This window comes from Lampetra fluviatilis, chromosome 35, assembly GCF_964198595.1.
Source record: "Lampetra fluviatilis chromosome 35, kcLamFluv1.1, whole genome shotgun sequence".
Taxonomy (NCBI): domain Eukaryota; kingdom Metazoa; phylum Chordata; class Hyperoartia; order Petromyzontiformes; family Petromyzontidae; genus Lampetra; species Lampetra fluviatilis.
Genome location: NC_136309.1, coordinates 9,469,439 through 9,495,477, shown reverse-complemented (window position 1 = coordinate 9,495,477; position 26,039 = coordinate 9,469,439). Strand labels below are relative to the sequence as shown.

At 47.5% G+C, this 26,039-nt stretch overlaps 1 protein-coding gene across 4 annotated transcripts in view; it reads right to left on the bottom strand.

The window, feature by feature from the left end:
• LOC144944604 (caskin-1-like) overlaps positions 1–26,039 on the bottom strand; it is a 405,395-nt gene that overhangs the window by 18,387 nt on the left and 360,969 nt on the right. For 2 of the 4 annotated variants that reach the window (XM_078872907.1, XM_078872910.1), the window contains exons 11-16: positions 25,929–26,021; positions 14,282–14,593; positions 8,178–8,246; positions 4,948–5,069; positions 2,035–2,104; positions 392–477 (exon numbers count right to left, since the gene is read on the bottom strand). In XM_078872907.1, coding sequence (XP_078729033.1) covers positions 392–477; positions 2,035–2,104; positions 4,948–5,069; positions 8,178–8,246; positions 14,282–14,593; positions 25,929–26,021 — 752 coding nt within the window. The remainder of the gene's footprint in view (positions 1–391; positions 478–2,034; positions 2,105–4,947; positions 5,070–8,177; positions 8,247–14,281; positions 14,594–25,928; positions 26,022–26,039) is intronic. The other 2 variants (XM_078872908.1, XM_078872911.1) reach the window with 2 other exon arrangements.

The window sequence follows — 26,039 nt, the reverse complement described above, 5'->3', positions numbered from 1 at the left end:
CGGCCGCCTTTGTCTCCCTAGCAGCGATGCTTACACACCGCACCAGGTACTTAATTAAGGCTGAGTCGACCTAGGGGAGGCCCAGAACCGGTTCAAATATTCGCGATCGTTATTGGTCGTGAGCGTGAATCAAACTCAGTTAACGCAGCGCGCTAAACGCGACACTACCACTCGGCACACAGCACGCTGGCGCGCACACACGCCGAACTCCGTGATCTCACCGTAATGTCAACAACCACACTGGGTTCTCTGGTACCGTGGCACGGCAGACATGGCAATGTGCTCATAATAATAATAAAAAAGAGACTGCTTCCTGTCAAAAGACAGACTGTGCATTCACACGCCGCGGAACAAGCACGCAACACTCTTGCACCTCATCGCCGTCGCTCACCTTGTCGTCCGCGAATCTCTCGTGACGCTTAATCGACTTCTGCGCGGGCCTCTCGGCTCCGAGCGTGTGCTGTCCATGGCCCGATCCTAGGGACCCGCATTTGAAACAAATGTAAAACATCGTGCCAGGCAGGGAGCCAGGCCAGACTTGGCCCAACCTTGTTCTGGCTCAGACAAACTCAATTGCAGTCCAACTTAAAACTCGGCTCAAACCAGGTGAGCTCAAATCCCACGAGGCGAGTCGCGATTAGCCCCAGCATAGTCTCGCTTTACCAAGCTCAGGCCAGCCCAACTGAGCTCAACGTAGCCCAGCTTATCTAAATCGTGCCCAGCTTGAACCAATACACCCCAGCCTATCTCAATCTAGCCCAGCCCAGTTCAATTCTGCCGAGGCTCGCTCAATCTAGCAAAACATCTCAACTTATCCCCACACATCTCAACCTAGCCCAGCTTATTTATTTTTGTATCTATCTCAGCTTACATGAAATCAGCCCATCCTAGCTCAATGCAGCTCAACCTTGCTCGAGCTAACCTCAAAACAGCTCAAACCATTGACCCCCCCCCCTATCCTTGCTCAAGAACAACCCAGCTTTAGAGCCCTGGTGAGGCCGGCCCAGCCCAGCCCAGTGCAGTCCAAATCAGCCCAGCTCAGCCTGCCATACGTCCATCGCAGCCCAATGCGGTCCCCTGGCCCACCCCAGCCCAGCCCCTGGCTGCACGAAGCCAAGAGCCGTCACCAGCAGTGCGGCACTGCAGCCCAGGCACAGCCAAGTGGCGGGTTGTTCTGGCCACGTGCCTGAATGCGCGAGTGACCGTCAGCGGCCCCTCACTGAAAGCATTTTCCCAGGATTACCTCTTGCTCAGTTTACTGCCTGGGCATTTTCGCTGGCTCACATCGCGACGAGATTTGAAAATTATAGCCCGAGTGGTGGAGCTGCTCTAAAACAGGTTTCTGCTTTTGTGCTGAAGATGGAGAGGTAGGTGGCCAAGGAGTTCGTTTGTCCCGCCATGGTCGATCGGTGATTTTTTTGTTTTGTTATCTGACCGATAAAGTTGCGGGGCCTTAGAGGAGACGCGGAGATGTCTGGACAGGTGGGCTTCGGTGGAACGTTTGACTCACAATCAGATGGTAGCGAGTTGAAGTCCCGGTCAAGGGTCGATTTAGCTAATCGCCTCTATGTTTCACATGAGCACCGCAGAGGTTGAGCTCTGTGTTGTGCTATGGAGAGCCCGTGTGCAAGTACATATTGTAATCCATGCCGGACAAGTCGTGGGGGTTGTTGGACAGTACTTCACGGCAGGAAGCACAGACGTTGGCGTAGAGTACAGCAGTGGATCTTGCTGCACTGCCCTGTGCTGACAATGCAGCCCGACAGTAGCCAACAAAACCTGTTATTATGCACGCTGGTCGCCCATTGAAGCCAATCTTGGCTCAACCCTTTCCAGTTTGCTGTCTTTCCCCGCACCTCTGATTAGCGTGGTTGGCTACGTATGGTGCGAACAAGTTCAACATACCGTACTTACATACACACCAAGGCCGTCGGAGATGGAGCATACTTTTCTTTTTTAGCGAGTGAATCAATTCCACCGTACTGAATTTTTTTTTTTTACCACCGACCGGGAGAGGAGAGAAGCCGGACTTACCCGAGGCGTGCTCCGGGAGTTTCACCTCGGACTCGGGCACCGGCTGCAGTGACTGCACCACCTGGACGGGCTACGCGCAAGCACAGAGACACGGCGGCGAGCGTCGCCCCTTGAGCCTCGGAGCAGACTGCCAGCACAAAGCGCAAAGCTCTTCCTGAGCAAGTCACCGAAGCGAGCGCGGGTGCACGCTTTTGCCGCCGATAATGCGAATGGCCGGGAATCAAACTCTGGTCAACCGGTTCAGAGCGCCAGTACCCTCACCACCTTTACCCGACATCAGGCCCAGGCTCCAGTTCCACACGGATGGGGTGGTGGGGGGGGGGGCTAGTCGAGGTGTTGTGTGGAAGGCCACGACAAACTAAACTATAAACTAAACTATTTTTTATTTTAGCAAGTAATGCACGTTGAGCTGTATAGCTCTTTTTCAGAAGCGACCTGGGCACAAATGATTGCGCAACAAGGTGGCTTATCACGTGGACATTTATACAGGCCAAATACTGTAAACGAGTGTTTCTAAATAAAAAAAAACAGTAATACTCCTCACCCCATCACCCCCCAACCACCCCACACAAACATGAACACACAAAGATCCCGTGTATAGCCTTCACAGACTGTTGGGGTAAGTGCTGTTAGCGAGCACCTATTAAGGCTGGAACGGCACTCAAGGGGGTGGGTGTTCAGCACCACGCCCAACCACCTTTGTCTCCCCATTGGTGATGTTTCCACACTGCACCAGGTACTCATTTGAGGCTGAGCAGAACTACGGCAGGCCCAGGACCAGTCCAGATAACTTTCACTGGCGTTGGCCATGAGCGGGAATTGAACTCGGGTCGTCGAGTTCCCAGTGCAGCGCGCTAACCACAATGCTACCACTCCCCACACACATGCATGAAAACACACACATACATACAGACATGTCAATGTACTCAAAACGGGTGCACATTCATCGCTCAACACGCATAATCAAAGGGCACATACAGAAGCATACAAAGCGTGCACACAAACGCATTTCAGTTTTACAATTTCCGTCTACACAAAATGTTTTGAAATCGCGTACAACAAAAATACACACGTTATAGCTGGTGGGAATTGAGCGTGGCACACCTAGCTAAGGGAAACACCTATTCCATTAAAGCACAGCCTTGAGTTTTGAGATAGTAGTCTTAATGAATAAAAATGTTTGTAGCCAAGACTGGATTTCATTCTCTTGGAATAACTTAACACACTGCTTGCAGTATTTGGAATCCTGCACGTTGGTTGCCCATTCATAGTGCGCTGCCAGACCCTGGCCGCTGTTCTTGCAACCGGCGCCAGCGTCACGGTCCCACCTTTTGCCCAGATTGTGAAATTGCTTGTAAATGATTTCACTGGGAAAGACCACACAACAGCAAATGCCTCCTGTTGTGAAACTATAGCAGACCACTCTCCGTCGTGTGGCTGTGGTCACCCAGAACAGACCGTGGAATACATAACGACTCAACGCCAAATTTACAAACACGAAGGAGGTATCACCACAGTGATTCACCACTCAGTCGCTACTCCTGACACAATCATCTGGCACAACCAGCTCAATCTAAAAAGATCGTTGTTGCTCTAAATCAACATCAATCTCATGAAGAAAAGGGAGACTGCACACGACTTATTCGAGACATACAGCGTGGGAGGAATGGTGCGAATGCCATATGTGCTCATGATTCGATTTGATTCGTTGGCACTCACACTCTGGGTGCTATTTCTGGCTCGTGCCTATAATAAACACGTGCAGCTACATTGGAAATTACAGCACGAGAACATGAATGCTGCACCACGCAATGTGGTTCACTTGCAAAAAAATTGGAAACATTTTTACGAATTCAGAGTCATATTGTGCAACGGAGTTTCAATCATCTGTAAGCCATGTCAAGAGGATTTTGGTGAAATTGCACAATGCATGGGGCAAGACTGGTGCTCGAGCACAATTTATTTTCTCGCCAGATTTTTGCCACGAGCTGGCAGCTGTACCCCACGAACAAAGATGAATGCACCCCTTGCACAACTGTACGTTTCAAGAGCAGCGAGGTGTTAGGTATTATTATTATTATTTTTTCCTCTCGGGGCATAAAAAGAAATGAAATTGAATCGAAGAATGCATCCATAATATTGTGACAACTTGCACGAGTTGTGGCAACGTTGACAAAACGGCAAGTCTGAAAGCAGGAGGCGAGCATTGAGCGATGATGATAATGAGTGAAGCGTTAGGCCACTTGGTGCTTCAACTCCGGCCAATTTCACTTGTGTAGTGAGATTCATTTTGGATGACCATGTATAGGAGTTACACACATATCAAACGCTCAATTATTAAACCATTACAAGTTGAATTCTCTGAAAAGTGTGCACCCGCTGGGTGTCAAATATTAACACGGAAGGCCATAAGCAGCAGCGGCTAATACGTGGATCATGATCCGAGGGTGGATCACGATAGATTTCGTTGTGGATCTCAGGAACAAATCAAAACAAACACCTCCAACATAAGCACAACAGCAACTTTCGTTGGCTGCAGCTGATGGCAAAATAAAAAAAATCCCCGACTGAGGAATTCGTACGCCGAGAACATAATCACGTCTACCAATAGATGGCAGAAGCCCTCTACATCTACAGTATATATTACAGGGTCAAAATCCGCCCAGGCGAATTGTTGGTTACAGCTTTCCGCTGTTGGAAATCGCGCAGCCCGTCGAGATCCGCCAGAAAGGATCACGGTGCTTCGTGCCCTGGCCGCTGGTGCCGTGACGCAAACAGAGCCTCGCGTTCGTCAGGCCACATTGGCCACAATCCCACGTTGAAGGCGAAGCCTTGTTCGGCCGTTCCACGCGTTTCTAACACAGGACGCTCGCTAGCGCGCGCGTGCGTGCGCCCGGGAGTGTGCCGCTGCACCTTGGCCGTCTCCCCGTTGCTCGCGTGGTGCTGCCCGTTGCCGCTTCCAGCGCTCTGCCCACTGCCCGAGCTGCGGCTGCTGCCCACGCTGCCCGTGCTGCCGATGCTGCTGCGGTCTCCTCCTAGTGGCGCCAGTCAGAGGTGGTGGGGGGGGGGGGGGAGAACAAGCGGTGCGGTTCTGTCAGCGCAGGGAAAAAACGGCGCCGCGGATGGTGGGGGGGGGGGGGGGTCACGCTCCATGCATTGCAGCGGGCAGAGCGAAGGGGCTCGCAGTCAGAAGGTTGCGAGTCCTTGGTGGTTTGCTCAGCCCATCATCCCTCTGGGGTCGATAACGTGAGTACTACCACATTGTGGGGAAGTCAACGGTGGTTGTTGCGTGGAAAGACTCGTCCCTGCCATAGGAATGTGGAATTTGTATCACTGGCGGAGGGCCGTAAACGGAAGATGGGCACTCACGTGCTCTTGTGTTTAGGAACTCACTTTGACTTTGCAAAGACTCAGACTGGATTGCCTTACAGACTGCGATGGCAAGTGCTTTAAAATAAATTATATAACGTGCAGTTCTTTGCTAATCCACTGCTGGATGAAGGCCTTCCCCCAATGCAGTGCCAGTCGTTTGACCATATTTCACCACACTGGACAGTACGGGATGCTGGAGGAGGGGGCTGAGGCATGATGGTTCCTTTCACTCACCATTGACATTAGCCATGGCCAGGAATCAGACTCACGTCTCGGAGTTCATAAAACAATTGTATCCAACTATATTTCATGTCCATCTAATAATATGTTGAAATCCAGTGCGGAATAAGGAATCGCCGACTGCATGACAAGAAAGTATCTCGACGATGGACTCGTAGACACAATGCAAACATATCTCGATGACTGCTCAGAATACAACACACAAAGAGAAATATCCCCCCTATAGCCCTAACAGACTGTTGGGGCAAGTGCTGTTAGCGAACACTTATAAAGGCCAGCATGGTACACGAGAGGGTGGGAAGCCAACACCACGCCTGGCCACCTTCGTTTCCCCAGTGGCGATGTTTACACACCATGCTTGCTACTCATTTGAGGCTGAGTCGACCTAGGGGAGGCCCAAGACCGGTTCAGATAATCGCCACTGATGTTGGCCAGGAGCAGGAATCGAACTCGAGGCGCCGAGTTCATAGTGCAGCGCGCTAACCACGACACGGCCGCTCCCCATTCCAACACACACTTGCCCTCGAAACCCCACAGTGAGGGAGGCACCGTGTGGATTTTAACGGCTCGTTCAACTGCACCCTGCGTGTTTTTCACTGTCCTGTTTCACTCCAGCACAATTGATAACAAATGGTCAAATTCACTAAAGGCTTCATTTGTATCCTCTCTGCATGTGACTAACGAGCCAATTAAATAAAACAAAAGGGAGAAAATAAATATAATTGCTTTCAAAAGTTACGTTTATTTGTGTTACTATTCATGGGGAAAAAACATGTTTTTGAACAGAGCTTTTAACAATCCTAAGCCTGCTGGCGATAGGCCCGTGCACATTTCCCTGATAATGATGGTTTGAATTTCTTCTCAGCTGCCGGCCATATGCTACCATCAATCTTCCCATCTGCGTTGGCAATATTATTTTTGTTAATCATACAGCAGAAAGGAAGAAAAAAAAAACCCATTCGACTCATTTTTTTAAACGCCCAGGATTTACTGGACGTTATTATTGCACCCATACCAGACCGTGCAAGGCCAGCGTAAAGCTATGCCAAACATTTTGTGGTAAGCAATAAAAGGAAAAGAAAATATGCCATCTGATTCTGAATCTAATTGTTAATGTCCTTGTCAGATGTTCGTCGCATGTTTAATGGTAAAAGTGAAAAACAAGCCGTCTAAAGTAAGCAATTTTTTTATGAACCCCATATATATTTTATTACTTTCAAGAAAATTGATTTACAATTTAGATGTATTGACAAAACAATGCTCAGGCCTCATACTAATACGAGCCACAATGCATTATCGAAGCCACAGGCAGGAGTTAAGAGCACATGACTACTCAATCAATGTTCATTATTCAGTTCGGTTGGGTCCCATTGAGAATCATTATCTCTTGCACGGAAACCTGAAGCACAGTTATTTATTTAAAATTTAATTCATATATGTTTTGGACTGTAAACAGCACGTAATACCTTACTCCTGTAAACCAGGTTCAGGTATCTTCAGTGTTCAATTTCCAGGATATCGAAAAACGTTGGCAATTGTCATCCACACCTCTGATTATCATGGTTGGCTACGTACGGTGCGAAAGAAATTCAATGCACATAAGTACATACTGTATGCGGCTTGAGCAAGCAGAGCCCATTGCAATCATGCTGACCGCTACGCTTGCACGATTAATTAAATTTTTGTGTCGCCAGTGCCATGCAATGAGAATACACCATTCTGAACTCTCATAAAGTAGTGCATTGTTAGAAAACAGTGCGTGGAAGTGGATACAACAGAGCTACCTCTAAGATCCCTTCAGTGACCTTTGAAACCAGCACTCGGGGGCAACACTTTCCCGCCAACCCTCCGCTCGTTTTACGTGTTTTATGCACGGCAGTCAAACCAAATTTGTTTTTAATTTCAGAGCCGGACTTTATCCAATTTAAGTGCAAAACCAAATGTATTACTCTCGTGTTTATTTTTGTACAGTCCATTTGGTGGCCGGGCTGAGACCATCAACCCATCTTCTTGGTTCTTGCGGTAAAGTCACGTAGAAGGGAAATAATAAAATAATACAAATAAAACATAATAAAATAATTCTCACGACGTTTCGGCCACAACGCAAGCAGCCGTCCTCAGGTGAAGAACAGGTCTGTCAGAAAGATGCTGTCTTGCGTTGTGGCTGAAACGTCATGAGAATTGTATTCTATTATGTTTTATTTTTATTATTTTATTATTTCCCTTTTGCGTGACTTTACCGAAAGAACCAAGAAGATGAATCCCTGCAGTCACGAAAGCTTTAAATCGAAACCATCAACCCACTTAAAACGAGAGATATCCGTCTAGTCACAGGCGGCTTGTCAAGATTCAAACCCAGGCCCTCAGTGGTGCCAGCTCAGCGCTCTGACTTCTGAGCCACCCCAGGGATGTATTTGAAAAGTAAGTGGCAGATAAACCCAGAGATGCCTGCTGCTGCTGCTGCAATCGCCACGGTAGGCGAGTGCGGGTGGACGCTGTCGCAAAGCGCGTGGATGCCGAGTGGCTCTTACCTGTGGGTGTCTTGGCGGCCCACACGTCTTCCGTGGAGCTGCTGCCACCCGTCTGGCCCGGCGTCTCCCCTGCACGCGAGATGTGGGGAAGTGGGGGGGGGGCGGGGGGGCAAGACAAAATGTCCCACGTTGTCCGGGTGGGCTTTTAGGGTTGCTGTGTCCAAGAATGATGTGGCTTTTTTTTCTACCGTTTTTGATTTTTTTACACCTTACTGTGTGTTGTTGTGGTTGTTGTTCAATATTCTTAGTTTTTTTCGGTAAAGTCACGTAGGTAAAAAAATTAAATTAATAAAAGTAAAATAAAAATAAAATTAAATCGAATCTCTCTCACTTGATACAGCTATCGTGCTGTGATGGTTCCACCTGAAGACGGAAGCTTGTGTGGCCTCCGAAACGTCGTAATTTTTATTTTATTTTACTTTTATTAATTATAATTTTTTACCTACGTGACTTTACCGAAAAAAACTAAGAATATGAATCCTTGCAGTCACGAAAGCTTCAAATCTAGTTGTTGTTCAATAGCCACGTTATTCCAATGTGTGCTATGGGCATCGTGTTGTGATAGGAAGCGTTCATTCAGAGCTCTTGTGGAGCAGTGGCAACGGCAAGTGTCAGTGGACGGGCCCGTGGAAGATTCTTACAGAACTACTTCCAAATTCCCTTCAAAGTGAGCTTTGTTCTCGAGTCAAATTAAAATAGCAAAATATATGAGGAGGCACACATTGTCTCCTCCGCATATCTGTCTTTACACTAAAAAGATGAGTTAGCTTGCCTTAAACCAATGCTGCCAGAAGGCTTTGTAGCTTGTGCAATATTATGTTTTATATCATTCATTTGGAGAGGCATTGTCTGCTTATTTACTTTTCCTATTATCTATACAGATGGAGCACATTCCACTGTGGACTGATACAGAGAAAGCAATGTTTTTGTATGACCGTAAAACATACACCTTTGAATTGCATCTTTTTTATTATGAAAATAAATCGTTGCAGTTATTGGTGACGGGACTGAGCCCATCAATTTTTACTACACTCGAGAACCCAATTTTACTACACAGCAATGCTGACCTCCGAGTAAACTAACCACCTCAATATGATTTTGTTTATTTGGCCTGTGCTGTGTCAAATATTAAATTTAAACTTGTGATCGCTGAAATTCGCACTTGGTAACTTTATGGTAGAATGGATATAAATATGCGCGTAAAGTTTGGCAATATCTTTTTGGTCAAATGCAAAGAGACCCACAATGTATTCCTAGGGTGGCCCTAGCTTTCTCAAGGAATATGCCAGTAATAATGTCATTATTACTTGCATATTAACTCGGCCATCCGTTGGCACAGCTGACATTGGCAGGGAAACCAATTTATGAAAATATGATGAGCCTACCAATACACTTTGGAATTAATATACTTTCATCGAGGCATGTGGAATTTCGTCAACTAGGTGCATCAAAAGTCTTAAAAAATCGTCGGGTGCAGACAAACTACGACGCATGAAAGAAAGAAACAAACAAAAGCGACTGCAATGTTTGGGGTGAAAATAAATGAGCAAGACAGCAGTCATGGTCAACACATTCACTGCACAAGAACACATTCCTGCGGAAGGAGCTGGTAGGAACGTTGGGTGCTCGGTCAATGGCCAGGGTCAACGGCGGCGTGGTGTATTCCGCAAATATGGCCGACTGTGAGGGCGGGCACAAGCCGGCGTGAGTAGGTTAAACGTTGAGTTTTATAAGGGCACCACGGGGTGACCAGCCCCTCTCCACCCAGCCCCACCCCTCCCTTTTTTGGATGCACGACGGTCGGACGGACACAATAATCCCCTGTGGGCTAGTGGAACCAGGTGGTTCCTACCAGTAAAATAATTGTTGGACGGACGCAACAGGGAAGCACAGCAGGGGACATATATAAATGCATATACATATTTATACATATATATAAAACAAACCGTTTTAAAATCCCTTCAATCATCAAGCACATTCGTATATAATTGTTCAGTATCAAATGTCGTTATTGAAAGGTTTACCATCGAACACTCTGTCACTTGCCTGCTTACCCGTTGCTCTGTAGCAAATGAACGCATGCAAGCATGTGACATTGTTTTTATCTCATCTATCTTGTCTCATCTATCCACTGCTGGATGAAGACCTTCCCACGAGCCCCCCCCTCCACCATCAGTCTGTCGGGGGGGGGGGAGGTTGTCTGGTCAGACTTTGTGGGAGGCTGCTGAACTGTGGAGGAGTGATATCACTCGCCACCGATGTAAACCGCGGTCGCACATCGAGCACAGGCTTTGCCCTGTTCGTAGCAGACGGCGCTAACAGCGATGCCACGACATCCCCCACGACATGCATTTGGTGAAATCGGTCGCATAGCCTGTTTGCGAACAAAAATCCTCACTTTTCCATGGGAAGCAGGCCCATCGTAACCCCTACCAAAAATCCCAAGGAAACCCTCAACGTTACACCGTAAGGTCAAGTAACTGTGCGACGGGGACAGACGTGACACTTGCAGCCACGCGACTGATTGCACCCTGACCCTATTTGCCGACAGTTTCTTGCCACGTAGAATTTGTCCCATCTTTACAGACGGACCTCTTGCCTACGTAGCTCCGCTGGTGCTTTGCATGCAAATGATTCTCTCGTGAACTCCAACCCCCCAGTGGCCGGTGATGTCTTAGAAGCATTTTAAGCAGTCAATGAGAAGACGTCGAGAACCAATTATAATCATGCTTGGCAGTGCGATAGTTTGTGTTGGATCATCGGTGTGAATTTCCCAGTTACCTCATGCTGTCATGGGGGCTGAGTGTTCGCCCAACCCCCTGCTGATGGGTCAGCCCCCAATTCTAAATCCTTATAGTCAAGTCAAACAATGTTTTTGGTACGATATATGTCCTGTAGTTTGTGTCCTGTTTCACCTAAAGAGTTTAAGAGATGAATGCACTTGGTTGTCGAAATACCACATGCCTACAGGAAAGACCAGTATATTATTAGGAAGCCACTGGAGTTATGCACTTATAAATCTCGATTGAAAACTAATTTCTTTAGAACTGCTTTTTGTGTTTAGTTTGTTGTCCTTCCACCACAGTTTTGTTAAGCGCGGTTGGCTACGTACAGGTACGAAAGAAGTTCAACATACATACAGTGGTGGTAGTTTCTTAAAAGTTAGCACCAATGGAAAATGTGCTGATTTGGGATCCTTCATTTAACGCAGTGGGGTTTTCAACCTTTTGTTGGCTACTGCTGCACCCTCCTTGTTGAATTTAGTTTCAACCGAGTGACCCACCTTGCATGACCCAACATGGTTCTGAGAAATGAATGTATGAATAATGAACATCAACATTTTAACCCAATTGTCCATTTTGTGATGTATCCTAACTCGCGCGTAACAGCGAGCGAATACAAAAAATTCAACGGACGCTCTGTGACGTAATTTGTTCGCGCTCGCTGGCTACTCGTATTGTTTAGGATCAACGATTTAATAAAGGTCTTTTATATCGTTCTAGGTGACCATACAGATTAAAATGTTATCATAGCTATTTTATATATCGGCAGATTCGTACATGATTATTCACCAATGACTCTCATATTTAAATCAATTGAACAGATTTATAAATCACCTCGCCATACCGACCCCCTTCGACATTGCCACGTATTTATCAGAGGGGGTCCCGCGTAACCCCCCCCCCCCCCCACAGTCGCAAACGGGTTTTGATTCCTTACCCGTACCCGGCCGCACCAGGGTCGCAAACGGGTACCCGTACCCATACCCTACCCGATACCCGGCTACCCGTACCCGGCCGGGTATGGGGTAGGGTACGGGTACCCGATTGCGACCTCTGGGATGAAGCCATGTTGCAGGCGTGGGTGGGTTGATTCTAGGAACTTGAATTGTGAGAAGAGACAAGACGTTGGGAAATGAGTGACAAACGGTTACTCACCAGTGACTCACGGCCTACCCGTACCCGGCCGCACCAGGGTCGCAAACGGGTACCCGTACCCGGTCGGGTACGGGTAACCGGGTATCGGGTAGGGTACGGGTATCGGGTACCCGATTGCGACCTCTGGTTGGAGGGGGCTGCACTCAGCGCTAAAAATGCGTTTAAATTAACGAGGGGTGCCCGCAGCCTTTCCTCGCATACCCAGGGGGGGGGGGGGGGGGGGGGAGGACGCCCGAGCTGAATGCGCACGATAGTTCATCGCATTGTCGTCCAGTTGCTTGAGCGTTTTACATTGTTTTAAAATTTGTTGCACGATGACCGTGTCGTGCCACCCCTCCCCCCCGCTATAATCAAGGTCACGCTGCCAGGGCTGGTTGCAAATGTGTAACGGACGTTGTATGGTGAATGTTCGAGTGCCCAAATGATTATATTATTATTATCATCATCATCATCATCGGTGTCACAGCCCAAATAGCCACGACTTCATTAAAAGGAGTTAATGACGTTAGTCCTTGCATAAATACCCCTTGGGAAAAGCAAAGATTGAATCTCAGCGGGTTCTCGTGTGATTTAATATAGGAAATTGAATTAAATATTAATGGGGGGGGGGGGGGAGATGTACACAACAAAATTAATAACCCACCAATTAAAGCAGCCTCCTGCTGAGGCCCACTAATTGGGATCAGACAAGGGGAGTCCGTTCCCATCATCTGCAGCTGCAGTCACGTGGGACTCCTGTGGCTTGGAAGTAAGTAACCCCTGAGTAACAACTCTGGGTCCAGCACAAGGCAGGCTGTGCTGACGCCACACCAACGTGTGGCTTTTGGCGGTGTGCTTTGTACGGTCCTGCGATGTGTTTTCGGGTCGTGCCGCGTGCTGTTCGGGACGGCAAGTCTGACGCTTCGCTCCAACCTGCTGAAAGAATATCGATGGGGAATCTCACTTTTCCCGAAGCAGCTCCCAGCCCGGGGTGCGAAACATCAGACATCGCCTGCTTCCGACTCGAAACCACAGCGGAGAGCCGCTGTTGGTGCCGTACTTGCTGAGGCATCTTATGTCAGTGTTTTTTTCTCACTGCTGGTTTTCTAAAAAAAAACTTTAGACAATTCCACAGGCTCAGTACCTTCCACATAAATCAGTGTAAATTCCAAATTAGTGGGAATATGACCGTGCACTTCTGATAATAAGGATTAATTGAAGACCTCGGTGACTGTGGGTGGAGTAAATTTTGCACATTAACGACCGACTGCAACCACGAACAAATGAACTGTTCGCAATTACAACTGAAAAAGTAATTAACGTACGGCATTTGTAACGCAAACAAAACAGCGATGGCCACGCGCAATTCGTTTACAGTTTGCGACTACGCTGCCACTTTAGTGGTTGACTGTTAGGGGGTTTCTCTAATTGAAACAAAACTGTTATTATAAAAACACATTCCTGCAGAGGGAGCTGGTAGGAACGTTGGGTTGCTCGGTCAATGGCCAGGGTCAACGGCGGCGTGGTGTATTCTGCAAATATGGCCGACTGTGAGGGCGGGCACAAGCCGGCGTGAGTAGGTTAACTGGCACACACACACTGGGTCAGACCACAGGAGTGCCTTCAGGCCTAACGGGCCAAACAAAAATGCTCTCACGATGTTCATGTTACGTGTTTTTTTTTTTACGAAAGAAGGCGCAAGCATTTGGACGTCAACATTTCTGTATTATTATTCTAAGCTCCTCTGGAGATAGTTTGGCTTCGTTTGCTTGTGCATTATATTGAGAATCGTGGTTCTTCTCTCATCCAACTGTGGCCAACAATGTGTCCACACCTTACATATCGGGGTGACGAAGGTGACCCTAAAGATGAACACCCTTGAAGCACCACGAGCACAATTACGCAGGAGGTCACGAACCCTACCACATCCCATTATGAAGTGAAGCGCAGTATCGCAGTGTTCAATCGGCTGCAACATCATTCACGGTCCCCTCTTCACCCACCGCAGTACATCCAATTCTACCGTGTGGCTCTTCGCGGCTCGTGCTGCTCATGTGCTCACGGGTTGCATTCCGCGCGTCGCCCTACACGACGCCCGAAGTTTCGCTCCACGCGCCGAGGGAAGCCACGCGGCAACAACCCGAACACGTAGAAGCCCACCGTGGCTCATTCCCTACGGTTGCCCACCTTGCGACTCGGCCTCCGCGGGCTCAGCCTGGAGCGCCTGAGTCTCCGGAGCTGGAGGAGGTGGGGGTAGGGGCAAGGACAGCGGCTGGCACAGAAAGTAGGAGTGGCCGGCTGCTGTGGCACCCGCCACTGAGCCTTGCTGCTGTTGCTGCTGCTGCGGCTGCTGTTGTTGCTGCGGCTGCGATTGCTGCTGTTGTTGCTGTCGCCGAGCATGCTGAGAAACGCGCAGGGTGCAGTAAGAGTAGGCCCGGGGGGCGGCCGTGGAGGGAGTTGCTGCCTGACCAGGCCCGAGGCCAGGGGACAGGCAGGAGACTTGGTTTCGATGGTGGGGAAAGTGCGAATGGGTTCAGGCAATGTGGGGGGACAGGGGGGAGATACACGGAAATGTGGGGGGACAGGGGGGAGATACACGGAAATGTGGGGGTAGGTGCCACGGGCAACGAGCACAATGAGGGGGGTCATTGAGTGACGAACGTTGGGGGGATGGTGGCGGTGGGACGCCGCACGCGGTGGTGGTGGGTGGTGACACGAATGAAAAAAGGAGAGGAGAGAGAAGGAAAATATTAGTAGAATAAGTGCACAGGTCGTAATATATGAAAAGTGCAGAACAGAAGCAAGTGTTAGTGTAAAGTTGATGTTATTGATAGGAGGTACAAGCACATGTTAGTGTACAAGCGCGTGTTGCACAAGTGGCGGGTGGTATGAGTGCACAGCTCAAGCATTGCCCCAGAGTTTCCCACGAGGCCAGGTGCGGTTTGCCCTCTGTGAAGCTGCAGAAACTGCGACGGGCTCCGCATGTGTACTCGGTGAGCTCTGGGGGAGACGTGCGGGTGCGGTAGTGCTTGGGTTAAAGGCTGCGCCTGCTGCTGCTGCGTGGATCTGATTAGCCAAGAGCGTTGTGGTTCAGTGTAAAAATTAAGTAATGTGACCTTTATGTTCTTTGGGTCTTTCGGTAAAGTCACGTAGAACAAAAAAAATCACAAAAAACTACGACGTTTCGATCGCAACACAAGCAATCGTCACACCCTCCTTTTTTCCTCCTGATGACGATCGCTCGTGTTGCGATCGAAACGTCGTCGTTTTTTGTTAAATTGTTCTACGTGACTTTACCGAAAGATCCAAAGAATATGAATTCCTGCAGTCACGAAAGCTTTAAGTCAAGATTTAACGTGACCTTCCTTTCTTTTAATGAGTTCAGGACAACCCGAGTGGACATTGCGAGGGGACAACAACGAGCCGTGTGATTGTAGTCTGCCCATTTGCAGAGGCAATAGCCGATGATTAAACTTGCACCGGGTCGTTTGAACATCGTTCAAGGTCAGGTTGACATCGCGGCCAAACAGTTGTAGATGCCGACGACGAGACCTCGCTGGTCAAGGCCTGTGCTGTACAGATCACCACAACTCGTTGCAGAGTCACAAAGGTGACCGACCTGCCCGTGATCTGCTCTGAGAGTAACGGTCAAAATCCAACCGCCTACAGGCTAGCCCTCGGTCACCCGACCTCTGTGGGTGCCTAGCCGCCCAGCCACCTCGGTCACCTGCCCTCGTCCAACACGCACATCCACCCCGACCCATCGCCGCGTTCTCTTTCTGATGTAGCCTCAGCACTGCTTCACGGACACATTCCATTGGGAACTTCAAAGTCCCTTTACTCCATCCTGTCACGAGATTCCATAACATCACCGCACGTGCACCTCTCCTTAAAGGCCAAAGCTTCTCTGCTATTTCCTTTGTTCAAACAATCTTTCGAGAATTAAAACCCACCTGCTGTGGATAGCTTACACACACACCGCAGCCTCTGCACGGTCTGCAATAATAGTCTTCCCCAAGACGTCAATCCCCATTTTAAAGCGGCGCGTTCGTAATCATCTTCTGGAATACGGCTCCCCACGGTATCGTATTATAAAAGTACTCGTCAAAATGCACTCCAGAGTTTGGCGTGCGTCTTACTTTCCAGAGCGTCTTCTAATCCAGAGAATGCGGTAGCCACCCCCGCGTCTGTCCATGAGCCCAGATCAGCTATTGTTAACTTGTCGGTATCACCCGAGGTGGAATCACTTTATCGGGAATAGTGGTGTAGCGGTTTAGCGCACTGCGCTACGAACCCGGTGACCCCAGTTCAATTCCCGCTCACGGCTAAAACCAGTGACGGTTATGTGAACCGGTCCTGGGCCTCCCCTAGGTCGACTAAGCCTCAAATGAGTATCTAGTGCGGTGTATAAACATCGCCACTGGGGAGACAAAGGCGGCCAGGCATGGTGCTGGTGACCCTCGTCCTCGTGCGCCATTCTGGCCTTCATTGTTGCTACTCGCTAACAGCACTTGTCCCAACAGTTTGTTAAGGCTATACGGGGGATCTTTGTCTTGTTTGGAATCACTTTACCGGTTCCCATTTCAAAGTGTGGCCGATAACAGTGAATTATGTTATAATCCCTGAAATTTGTGGGTTATCCAACAATTTACTCATGTTGGCCATATAAATAGATCAATATGCACTCGACTTAGGTGATGCCAATGGACCAATTGCGCATGGGCAGCAACCACCACAAGCTCCCCAGTGAAAGCTTGACTGCACCACTGAAAATTCGAAGTTGAAGTGCTTGGTTACCGCAGCTGGACTGCTGCGTCGGAGGCGTTGCCTTGTGCCTCATTCATTTTTAAGAGGCTTCGGGCTTTTTTTATACATACGATAACGTACTCAAGTAAAACTTTAACAGCAATTTAATTATACAAATGTGTTTTTGCATGTTATCGTTCAACTGCTGAGACGCTAAATGGAAGCCACACGACGTCGATCCTGAGTGCACGGGCATTACTCAGAAGCGTTTGACGACTTGCAGCTCGATGACTCTGCACTGAGAAGACCCCGTGATGATGCATGCATGACGTAGAGTGTAACCGTTACGCACACATCGACACAGCAGACCTCGATGTAAAATACATCCACACGCCTGCTCGCTCACACGACTGCTGGAGGAAAGGGCTTCTATGAGAGGGAGCTTGACATATCCTCTCCATGGTGTATTTGGAAGCAGTGGGATATAGATCATGATACATTTAAATATATATCGTGCCCGATACAATGGGGCATCTCACAGTGCTTTACATTACATCTCGACTCCAAAGGGCACCCCCAGTGACAGCTCTCCCTGTGAGAATCGCCAGAAGTTATAGCGTCAAGGAGTACACAGAAGTAGAGTAAATTTTACATTTTACAGCCTGACATTAATTCAAGTGAATAAAAAATAAAACGAAACACTTTCATCACTGACACACCATTGAATGAAAAATTTAAACAAAATAGATGACATCTTAGACAAGGGTAGGAGACTGCACGTATCCATTCTATCTCTCTCCGCCATCTCTATTTCTGTGCTATGAAGACGTGCCATCGCCCGAAACGTCGCCTATTATAGTATATACATATATTTCTTAACGCCACAGTGTTATTGACAGGTGCTTTGAGTCTTTTAATTTTGCTAATTGCGTCTGTGCAACCACCGCCAACGCAGGAGCATCAGCAGCGGTGGCGGCGGCGACGTCACCAAAATAATTTGGTTCTAAAGGAATGAAAATAGTTCCAAACTAAAAAAAAAGACTCGTCACTATCAACAATGGGTTAACTGATTACACTATGTAACACAATTTTTGTTCCTGGGTAGTAAGTGTTATTTCGTAATTGCTTATTCCTACAAAGTATAGAAAAATGGCTATTACTCCCCACAACCTTTGCTTTTGTGACCAGGACAATGGTATTTTGAAATTGACCTAATTTCAATGAGAAAACGGGCGAATTTGTGTCTTTTCGTTGACGTAAAGTCAGAAAAAAACAACATATGAATAAAAAATAACATGTATTTATACTAAAGTAATACAAAAATTACTACAAAAGATTCAGACACCAAGGCGCACTACCACAGACGGGACTGGCCACAGCGGACCAAGTTCTCTGTGGGGAGGAACAACGTCAAGTGGGAGCCACTGGTGGACCCCCGGAAGGTGCTGATACACCTCTGCACATCAAATTGGGCCTTACGAAACAATTTGTCAGAGTTGTAGATAAGGAGTCGGCAGCCTTCAAGTACCTTCAAAACTTCTTCCCTAAGCTGTCTGAGGCTAAGGTCACAGCCGGTGTCTTTGTCGGACCACAGATAAAGAAGATACTGGAGTGCAATGAATTCCCCAAGAAGCTCACTAGTAAGGAGAAAGCGGCTTGGAACAGCTTTGTCGCAGTGGTTCGTGGCTTCCTGGGCAATCACGAGGTCGAAAACTACGTGGAGCAGGTTGAGACTGGTGAAGAACTACGGAACAATGGGCTGTAGGATGTTCCTCAAAGTCCATATCCTTGATGCTCATCTTGATAAATTAAAGGGGAACATGGGAGCGTACTCGGAGGAGCAAGGCGAGCGCTTCCACCAGGATATACTGGACTTTGAACGCCGCTACCAAGGACAGTATAACGAGAACATGATGGGAGACTACATTTGGGGGCTGATTCGTGAAAGTGATTTACAGAATAATCGTAAATCTTGAAAAACTACTCACTTCGAAATGTTTTGTAGTCATTTTTGTATTACTTTAGTATAAATACATGTTAATTTTGATTCATGTTGTTTTTTTCTGACTTGATGTCAACGAAAAGACCCAAATTCACCAGTTTTGTCATTGAAAATCGGTAAATTTCAAAATATCACTGTCCTGGTCACAAAAGCAAAGTTTTTGGGGAATAATAGCCATTTCCTGTACTTTTGAGACATAAGCAATTAGGAAATAAGACTTACTACCCAGGAACAAAAAATAAAAAAAATGGTTACACAGTGTTTATTTATACTTCAAAGCAGCCACAAAAGCGAGGTGACATCGTGGAGCACGGCGACATCTGGGACACAGCCAACAAGTCCGTAACCCCTCCACGTGCCCCAACCCTTGTTAACGCAATCAACTCACCCAGCCCCCCTCTGCCACGTAAAGCTGCAGACGGGCTATCACATTTACCTTCAAGCTGCGGGGTTGCGCGATAAATAAAATCGCACGATGGCGTCGCAAGGAATGACCTCAAACGTTCGTCCGTCCATCGCCGCTCATCATATTAAGTAAATGTTTGGTTCGAGTAAGCGCACACCTTGACCACGCCCCCCCCCCCCCCGCTGGCCTTTGTGCCACTCGATTGCGACAACGTCATCGCCCTACGTATCGCCCCCCCCCCCCCACAGTGCCGTGGGTTATAATGCAATTACCTCAACTGTTACTTCATTAACTCAGCAGCTAATTAAGTGATGAGTTAATTCATCTCATTATCTGTGTTTATTTTCACTTGCACACCGCATTTCCACGGCGACGGAATAAAGACAGCGGCGGGCTAAGACTCGCCGAATCACTGAAGTAGTTTAGACATATATATGTTTTCCAAATAAGTTAGTGTTCCACGTATTATTAATTGACAAAACTAATTTAATTTCAAAATTGTAAGACGGTGCATAGTATTCTCTTTTGTCAAGAGAGAGAACGAATCAGAGGTGCTAGGGACCACAGACAAGCAATAAAGCAGCCAAGCGGTGATCTGGTGCGAACAATTTCAAAACCTCTGTGGTCCTCTAGATATTAATGTGTCATCGGCCACTCAATGAGCGTTTACTATGTGAGAGGAACCCGGAGCACCCAGAGAAAACTCACGCACGCAAGAGGTAAACACTCGATCCCCATACAGATGGAACAAGTAAGAGTCCACATTTTTGCTGCGCCACCTTCTCGACGCCCACGAGGAAGGGAGTTTCACAACATTTGTGCGGTGATCCACGAACCCTCGCTGCCTCCACAGTGCTGGATTACAGGCGTGCATAGCCACGACCACCCGACTAAGATACTCCACTGAGAAACACTTCACGAACGAGTGGAGTACTTCTCACAATTCACATTTTCCACGAACTACAATATTTGATACCTTTTATAGCCGTAAAATAGTATTTTACTCAAAAAGAAATGCAAGTGATTCCCTGCTCAAATAATCCCTGTGGCGATGCTCATTCCCTGGTGGAAAATCTGCATTCCTATGGCAGGGGCTGAGTCTATCCATACAACAACCACTTGTGACTTCCTCACAAAGTGGTACTCGATTTTATCAATCCAGGAGAGTGGAATGATGGGTCGTGTTATCAACCCCCCCAACTCAGGATTTGAAGTCGCAGCCTTCCGAATGTGAGTAGCTCACCCTAACGCTGAGTCACCCTGCGTACAGTAGTACTGTACATGCATTTTAATGATTAAGTTTGAATATTTGCTTCCATGTGCTCATTAATCACCCGTATGCCACGGACTGCCTTGTGGCTGTACCCGCCGAGGGGCATGCTACAAATCACCTCGCTGCGGTTGATGAATCGTCATGATTGGGAGTCGAGGTTCTATTCAAGAATCGATTCTCATTTGTACCATTTCTCATCTTGTTCACGCTCTTTGCCTGAGTGTAACATCGGCATACCGAGTGCGTCCTGATTTGCATTGCAGCAATAGCAACTGTCTCACTATTACACGTGTTTTAAACGCGTCGTCGGTACTGCCGTGTTGAAAATGAGAAAGAATACAAACGAGATGTTAGAAATTAGACGAAAAGAAACTTGATTCTTAAAATAGGAACTCAAATTGTAAAAAAAGTAATATTCGCTTAGACTGCAATGGACCAAGCGTGGTACAGTTTAAGTCAATATGGTGATTATAACGACTCTAAATATTTTTAAAATACTAAAGGGCAAGCCAGCCGACTTCAATCAATATCTATCTCTGTACTCTGCAGAAGCTTTTTCAACTGTCGGTTCTTAAATGGATGGAGTGGACCTTTTAACATTGGCGCAGTCCTCATTGACAACAACAAAGTTTCCAAATGTCACTTTGCCACCTGGATTGTTTTTGCGCTGAGTTAACAGTTTCTTAATTCCCCGAGCCATCTTTTATAGACAACTTTAATGGCATATAACCAAAAAATTCATTAAAATGTAAAACGTTTTTTTTTTACATTTTGTCCTCGGTGTTTGCCCTTGGTCAAGGACGCTTTAAAAGTGCAGGTTTCAGTTCAGGCAAAATACAAACCAGGGCACAATCCCCGTGGCCTCTCGCCTCTACGACTTCTGCTCGTCACGGAGCCACTGCCACACCATGAGCAGCCGTGAATTTCGACGACGTGTTAATTCAGCTGACACCTTCCCAATCACTGCACCAGATGCATTTCCCACAGTACGGTGCACGCGCGAAGCCGGTTTTCTCAATCCACCGCTCGATTAAGGCCCTCCCCATGCCGTGCAACGACATTTGACCATACGTAACCACGCTGGTCAGTGCGGTTTGGCGAAGGCGGGGGAGCGTATACATTTGTGTGAGCATAGAAGTACTGTGCAACAATGGATTATTCTACACCGCCCTCCACCGCCTACAACGTAACCTCACGCAGCCGACAATGTCTGTTATGCACGATGGTTGGTCACCCAAGCATCGTAAGCATCCGATATTATGAACGGAGCAAAGGGTAGAAAGCTCCACAGCAGCCCGCAAATCTTTTGGCACGCATCTTCCTCGGCTTTGTCTCAAAGGTGCACTTGATCTGTGGCTTGGGGAATGGCAGGTTTTTTTTAATACCAATATCTGGCAAGAAAAACATCCAAATGGTCGCATTTTTGTTGTTTACGAATTTGACAATTTTTTTGTATATTGTACGTGTGTTGAACTTCTTTCGCGCCTTATGCAGCCAACCTTGCTCATCATTTTGGCCACGACAATGGCCTGTTTGCCAAACCTTCAATCAGGTCCGTAGTGAGTGTTGTAACGTCTATATTTTACAGTCTTCCACGCTATTTTAGGCCTCTTCAAATTTAGAAAACTGAGAGATGGGGAACAAAAAATAAGTTTGACGAAAAAAGTTTTCAGTGTCCATCTCAGTTGAGAAACTATTCCGACTTACTAATTTTTCAAATTTTCTTTCTGTGGATTTCGCACCTGATGATGATTGCTTGTGTTGCAGTCGAAACGTCGTGAGAATTTTTATTGTTTTATATTTATATTATTTTATTGTTTCCCTTCTACGTGACTTTACCGAAATAACCAATAATATGAATCCCTGCAGGCACGAAAGCTTCAAATCAAACTTACTTTTCAGTTGAAAAACTATTCCCACTCAGTACAAGGGGGGTTCGCCACCACCATATCATTGCATCGTCAGACCGCTGAGCCCAAATCACTCACCTTTGTTTCTGCCGGGTTAGTGTTAGTAGGTCTGATGCTCACCAAGGCTCTGTAACTGCTCTTTGGTGTTTAGTGGGCTATCCGTCACGTGACTATGAGAATCACTGGCGTTAAAGTGTCTCTGACAGCAGCGGCTGTCAGGGACACTTGTAAAATTAATTATGCACGCCCTGCGATGAGGCCCTCAATGAAAAGTTCGTAGCCGCGGCGACGCGTGTCACTTTGATGGCCGTAGGTGTGTGTGCGCGTGTGAAGAACACACGGAGGGGGGGGGGAGTGTGCTGATACTGCACTACAATCTAAAAGTTCAATTTCTACCCGTGAACGGAGCTTGGGCTTCCCCTAGGTCCACTCAGCCTAAAATGAGCAAACGGTTCAGTGCCTCCAATATCAGCACCACTGGGGAGACAAAGGCGGCTGGGCATGCACGGTGCAGGTCACACAATCCCTCTCGTGGTGTGATGACCTTGAGAGTTTGTTCCAAGGTCAAGCAGAAGAGGCGATCACAGGCGATGAAGCAATGACACCTCACTCGCCATTGCTTCCTTCTGCTAACCCTCGCGGTGCTTGACCTTCGACGTCTGCTCTAAAAGGGTCTCCTACCATCTGGCATTAGCTACGGAAGAGGATGGAAAAAATTACAATCAAGCAAGGGCAGTGGCACGCTGGGTAGCCGTCGCGCTACCAAAATGCAAAGGTGAGTCTCCTTGAGACTGAACGCCAGCACGGACTTTGGCAGAGGAGGAAACGACTTCCCAGTAGTTGCGCTTGCCACCAATCGCAACCATCTGTCATCAACGCTACAATATTTGACCCAACAGTCCTATCGGTTAAACACGGAGAACGGTCATCCTCGTGCGCACGCGATGTCTGCGTAAAGGATTGTTTTGTTTGGGTGTTTAACTTCAACGCATCTGTACGTCGACGTACAGCGTTGGCTTTTTTTTACCGACGGAATCTGAGAGCAATGGCGCTTGTCGCTATTTGGTCACAATGGGTGGAGAATCGAGGAGGAGGAGGACGAGATTCTTCACGTTTCCCGATTTTCTCGTCAGACATTTTAATTGCCTCATTAAAAGACTCAGGAAAACAACAATAGCAACAATACATTAACATGGAGTTTACTACATCCGTTAGATTGACACGTGAGAATGTACGTTGAAAACAGACTGAAAAGGGATTCTTATTTTGTTAAAACACTGAGCAGGACAACAACATTGTGAGTATAGTACTCCAAGTCTGCAGTGGTTTGCGAATATAAACATTATACATAACATAATTAAAAGGCTATTAATACGACTGGAGCCTAAAATATACCAATCTGTAAATATCTGGTCATAAACTTAAATATTGTATCATAATAAGATAGCTTGTTACAAGGCCGTAGCCATGGAGTCAACATAGGGGGGGGACCAAATCTTCCAGGGGGTCTGGGTGTCCCACCCCCAGAAAAAAACAATAAAAATTTGAAAAAAAATTCCTGCCATTTCCTGCCTAAATTATAAAACAATTCACTAACACATAGGATGGACTTTTAATGATTTTTTTACAATAATGTCTAATAGTGTATTGTATTACGTTGCTCTGTTTTTTTTAATTTTTTACCTTTTCTTGTTTCATTGTATGTAATGGCAGAGATTAGGGATGAATAAAGTACAACCATAACCACTATCATATAAACATAAATCTATTTTATAGCAATATATTGGTGGGGACATTTTGAGCATATTTGAATATGGGGGGATGTATCCCCCCCCAATATATATTATAATTACGGCCTTGGCTTGTTATGATTATTACGTGTGGTGGCTGCTTCACTTAAAAAAAAAGACCTGGGTTAAATTCCTGACGTGGGCGCCGTTCTGCGTGGAGATTTTACGTCCTCCCCCTGTTCTGAATGGGTTCTTTGGCTTCCTCCCATAGGAAAACAACAATAGCAACAACAACAATGCAATTCGTGTTGGCCAAACATCCCTAAGGAGCAGGATCCCTCCTGACAAGAGTGCCTTTGTACGTATGTGTGTTGAACTTCTTTCGCACAGTACATAGAAAACTGCGCTCGTCTTTGGACTAAGTGTGACTGTCCTGGATAAATAAGTACACATTATGCTTATTACTTCTTCAGTATTATGAAAATATTAAGGGCAGTTATAATGATATCAGGAAGTGCAGAATTTACTTCTACTTCTAGTAAAGGTAAATCACTCCATGACATAATTTAGACTTGTAATGCGCACAGCATTCACTCGCTCTCGCAGCGAGAGAGCGACTCGGAGACACGAGGAGGAACCGCAGATGAGTGGGAAGGCAGCAGCCACGCGGTGAACCAGCACCGACAGTTTCCCAAGCTCTGCGGTCCTCTACGTATTCAGGTGTCATCGGCCAATTAAACAGCATTTTAGATGTGGGGGGAAACCGCAGCAACCCAGAGAAAACCCACGCGTGCAAGGGGGAAACACTATCCCCATACAGACGGAATGGGTGGAGCCCACATTGTGCTACACATAGCCAGGGAATTGCTGCTAATCAACGCTCAAGGGGAGGGAGTTTCAACGAAATCTGCGTGCGATCCAGCAACTCCCGCCTCCACGGTGCTGATTTACAGGCCACGTCCATCACCACCACTGCTCGACTGGTGCTATAGGCAAAAAAAACCAACCTGAAACATCACTAAATTACAATCTCTTGCCCAATTGTTTCTAGTTTGACATTTGCTTGAGAGCAGACGGTAATGTGCCAAGGTTGTACGGGCTTTTCCTCTGGGCCTAATTGCTGCAAGGCGCTATGGCGCAATGAACATGACAGGCTGAATGAATGGATCTGTGTCGTACGTTAGGCTTGCTGTGCACGCGTGCTATGTTAGTGAGTACACGTGCGCGTGCACGCGTGCCGTGTGAGTGAACGTGCGTGCGTGTGTGCATTAAGGGTTGCTACCTCCGAGGTTGTGGGGAGCGGTGGCGCAGTAGTTAGCGCGCTGCGATTCCCGCTTACGGCCAACCCCAGTGATGATTATCTGAATCGGTTCTGGGCTTCCCGTGGGTTGACTTAGCCTCAAATGAGTACCTGGTGGGATGTGTAAACATCATTGCTCGGGAGACAAAGATGGCCAGGCGTGGTGCTGGCCACCCACCCCCTAGTGTGCTGTGCCGGCCTTCATAGGCGCTCGCGAACGGCACTTGCCCCAACAGCTATAAGGGGGTGGGGATCTTTGTCTTTTGCCTTTGTAAACGTGCGTACAAGCAATGTTAGTGTGCACGTGTACGTCCGCTTGCCTGCATGCATGCAAACTCCTGTCTGTGTGCGCCCGTATCAGTGCAGGTTCATGATGTCAATGAGAATGAGTTACGTGTGTGCGCGTGCGCGCGTGCATGCAGGCTGTATTCGCGAGCGTGCGTGCGGTTAGCGGTCCCCGCCAGTACCTGGACGAGGGAGCATGCTGCCGTTGGTGAGGCACTGGCTGTGAAATGCCGGGCGGGACTGAGAGCTCGCCCTCAGCGAGCCGCAGGCATGCACTGGGCAGAGCAATAGAG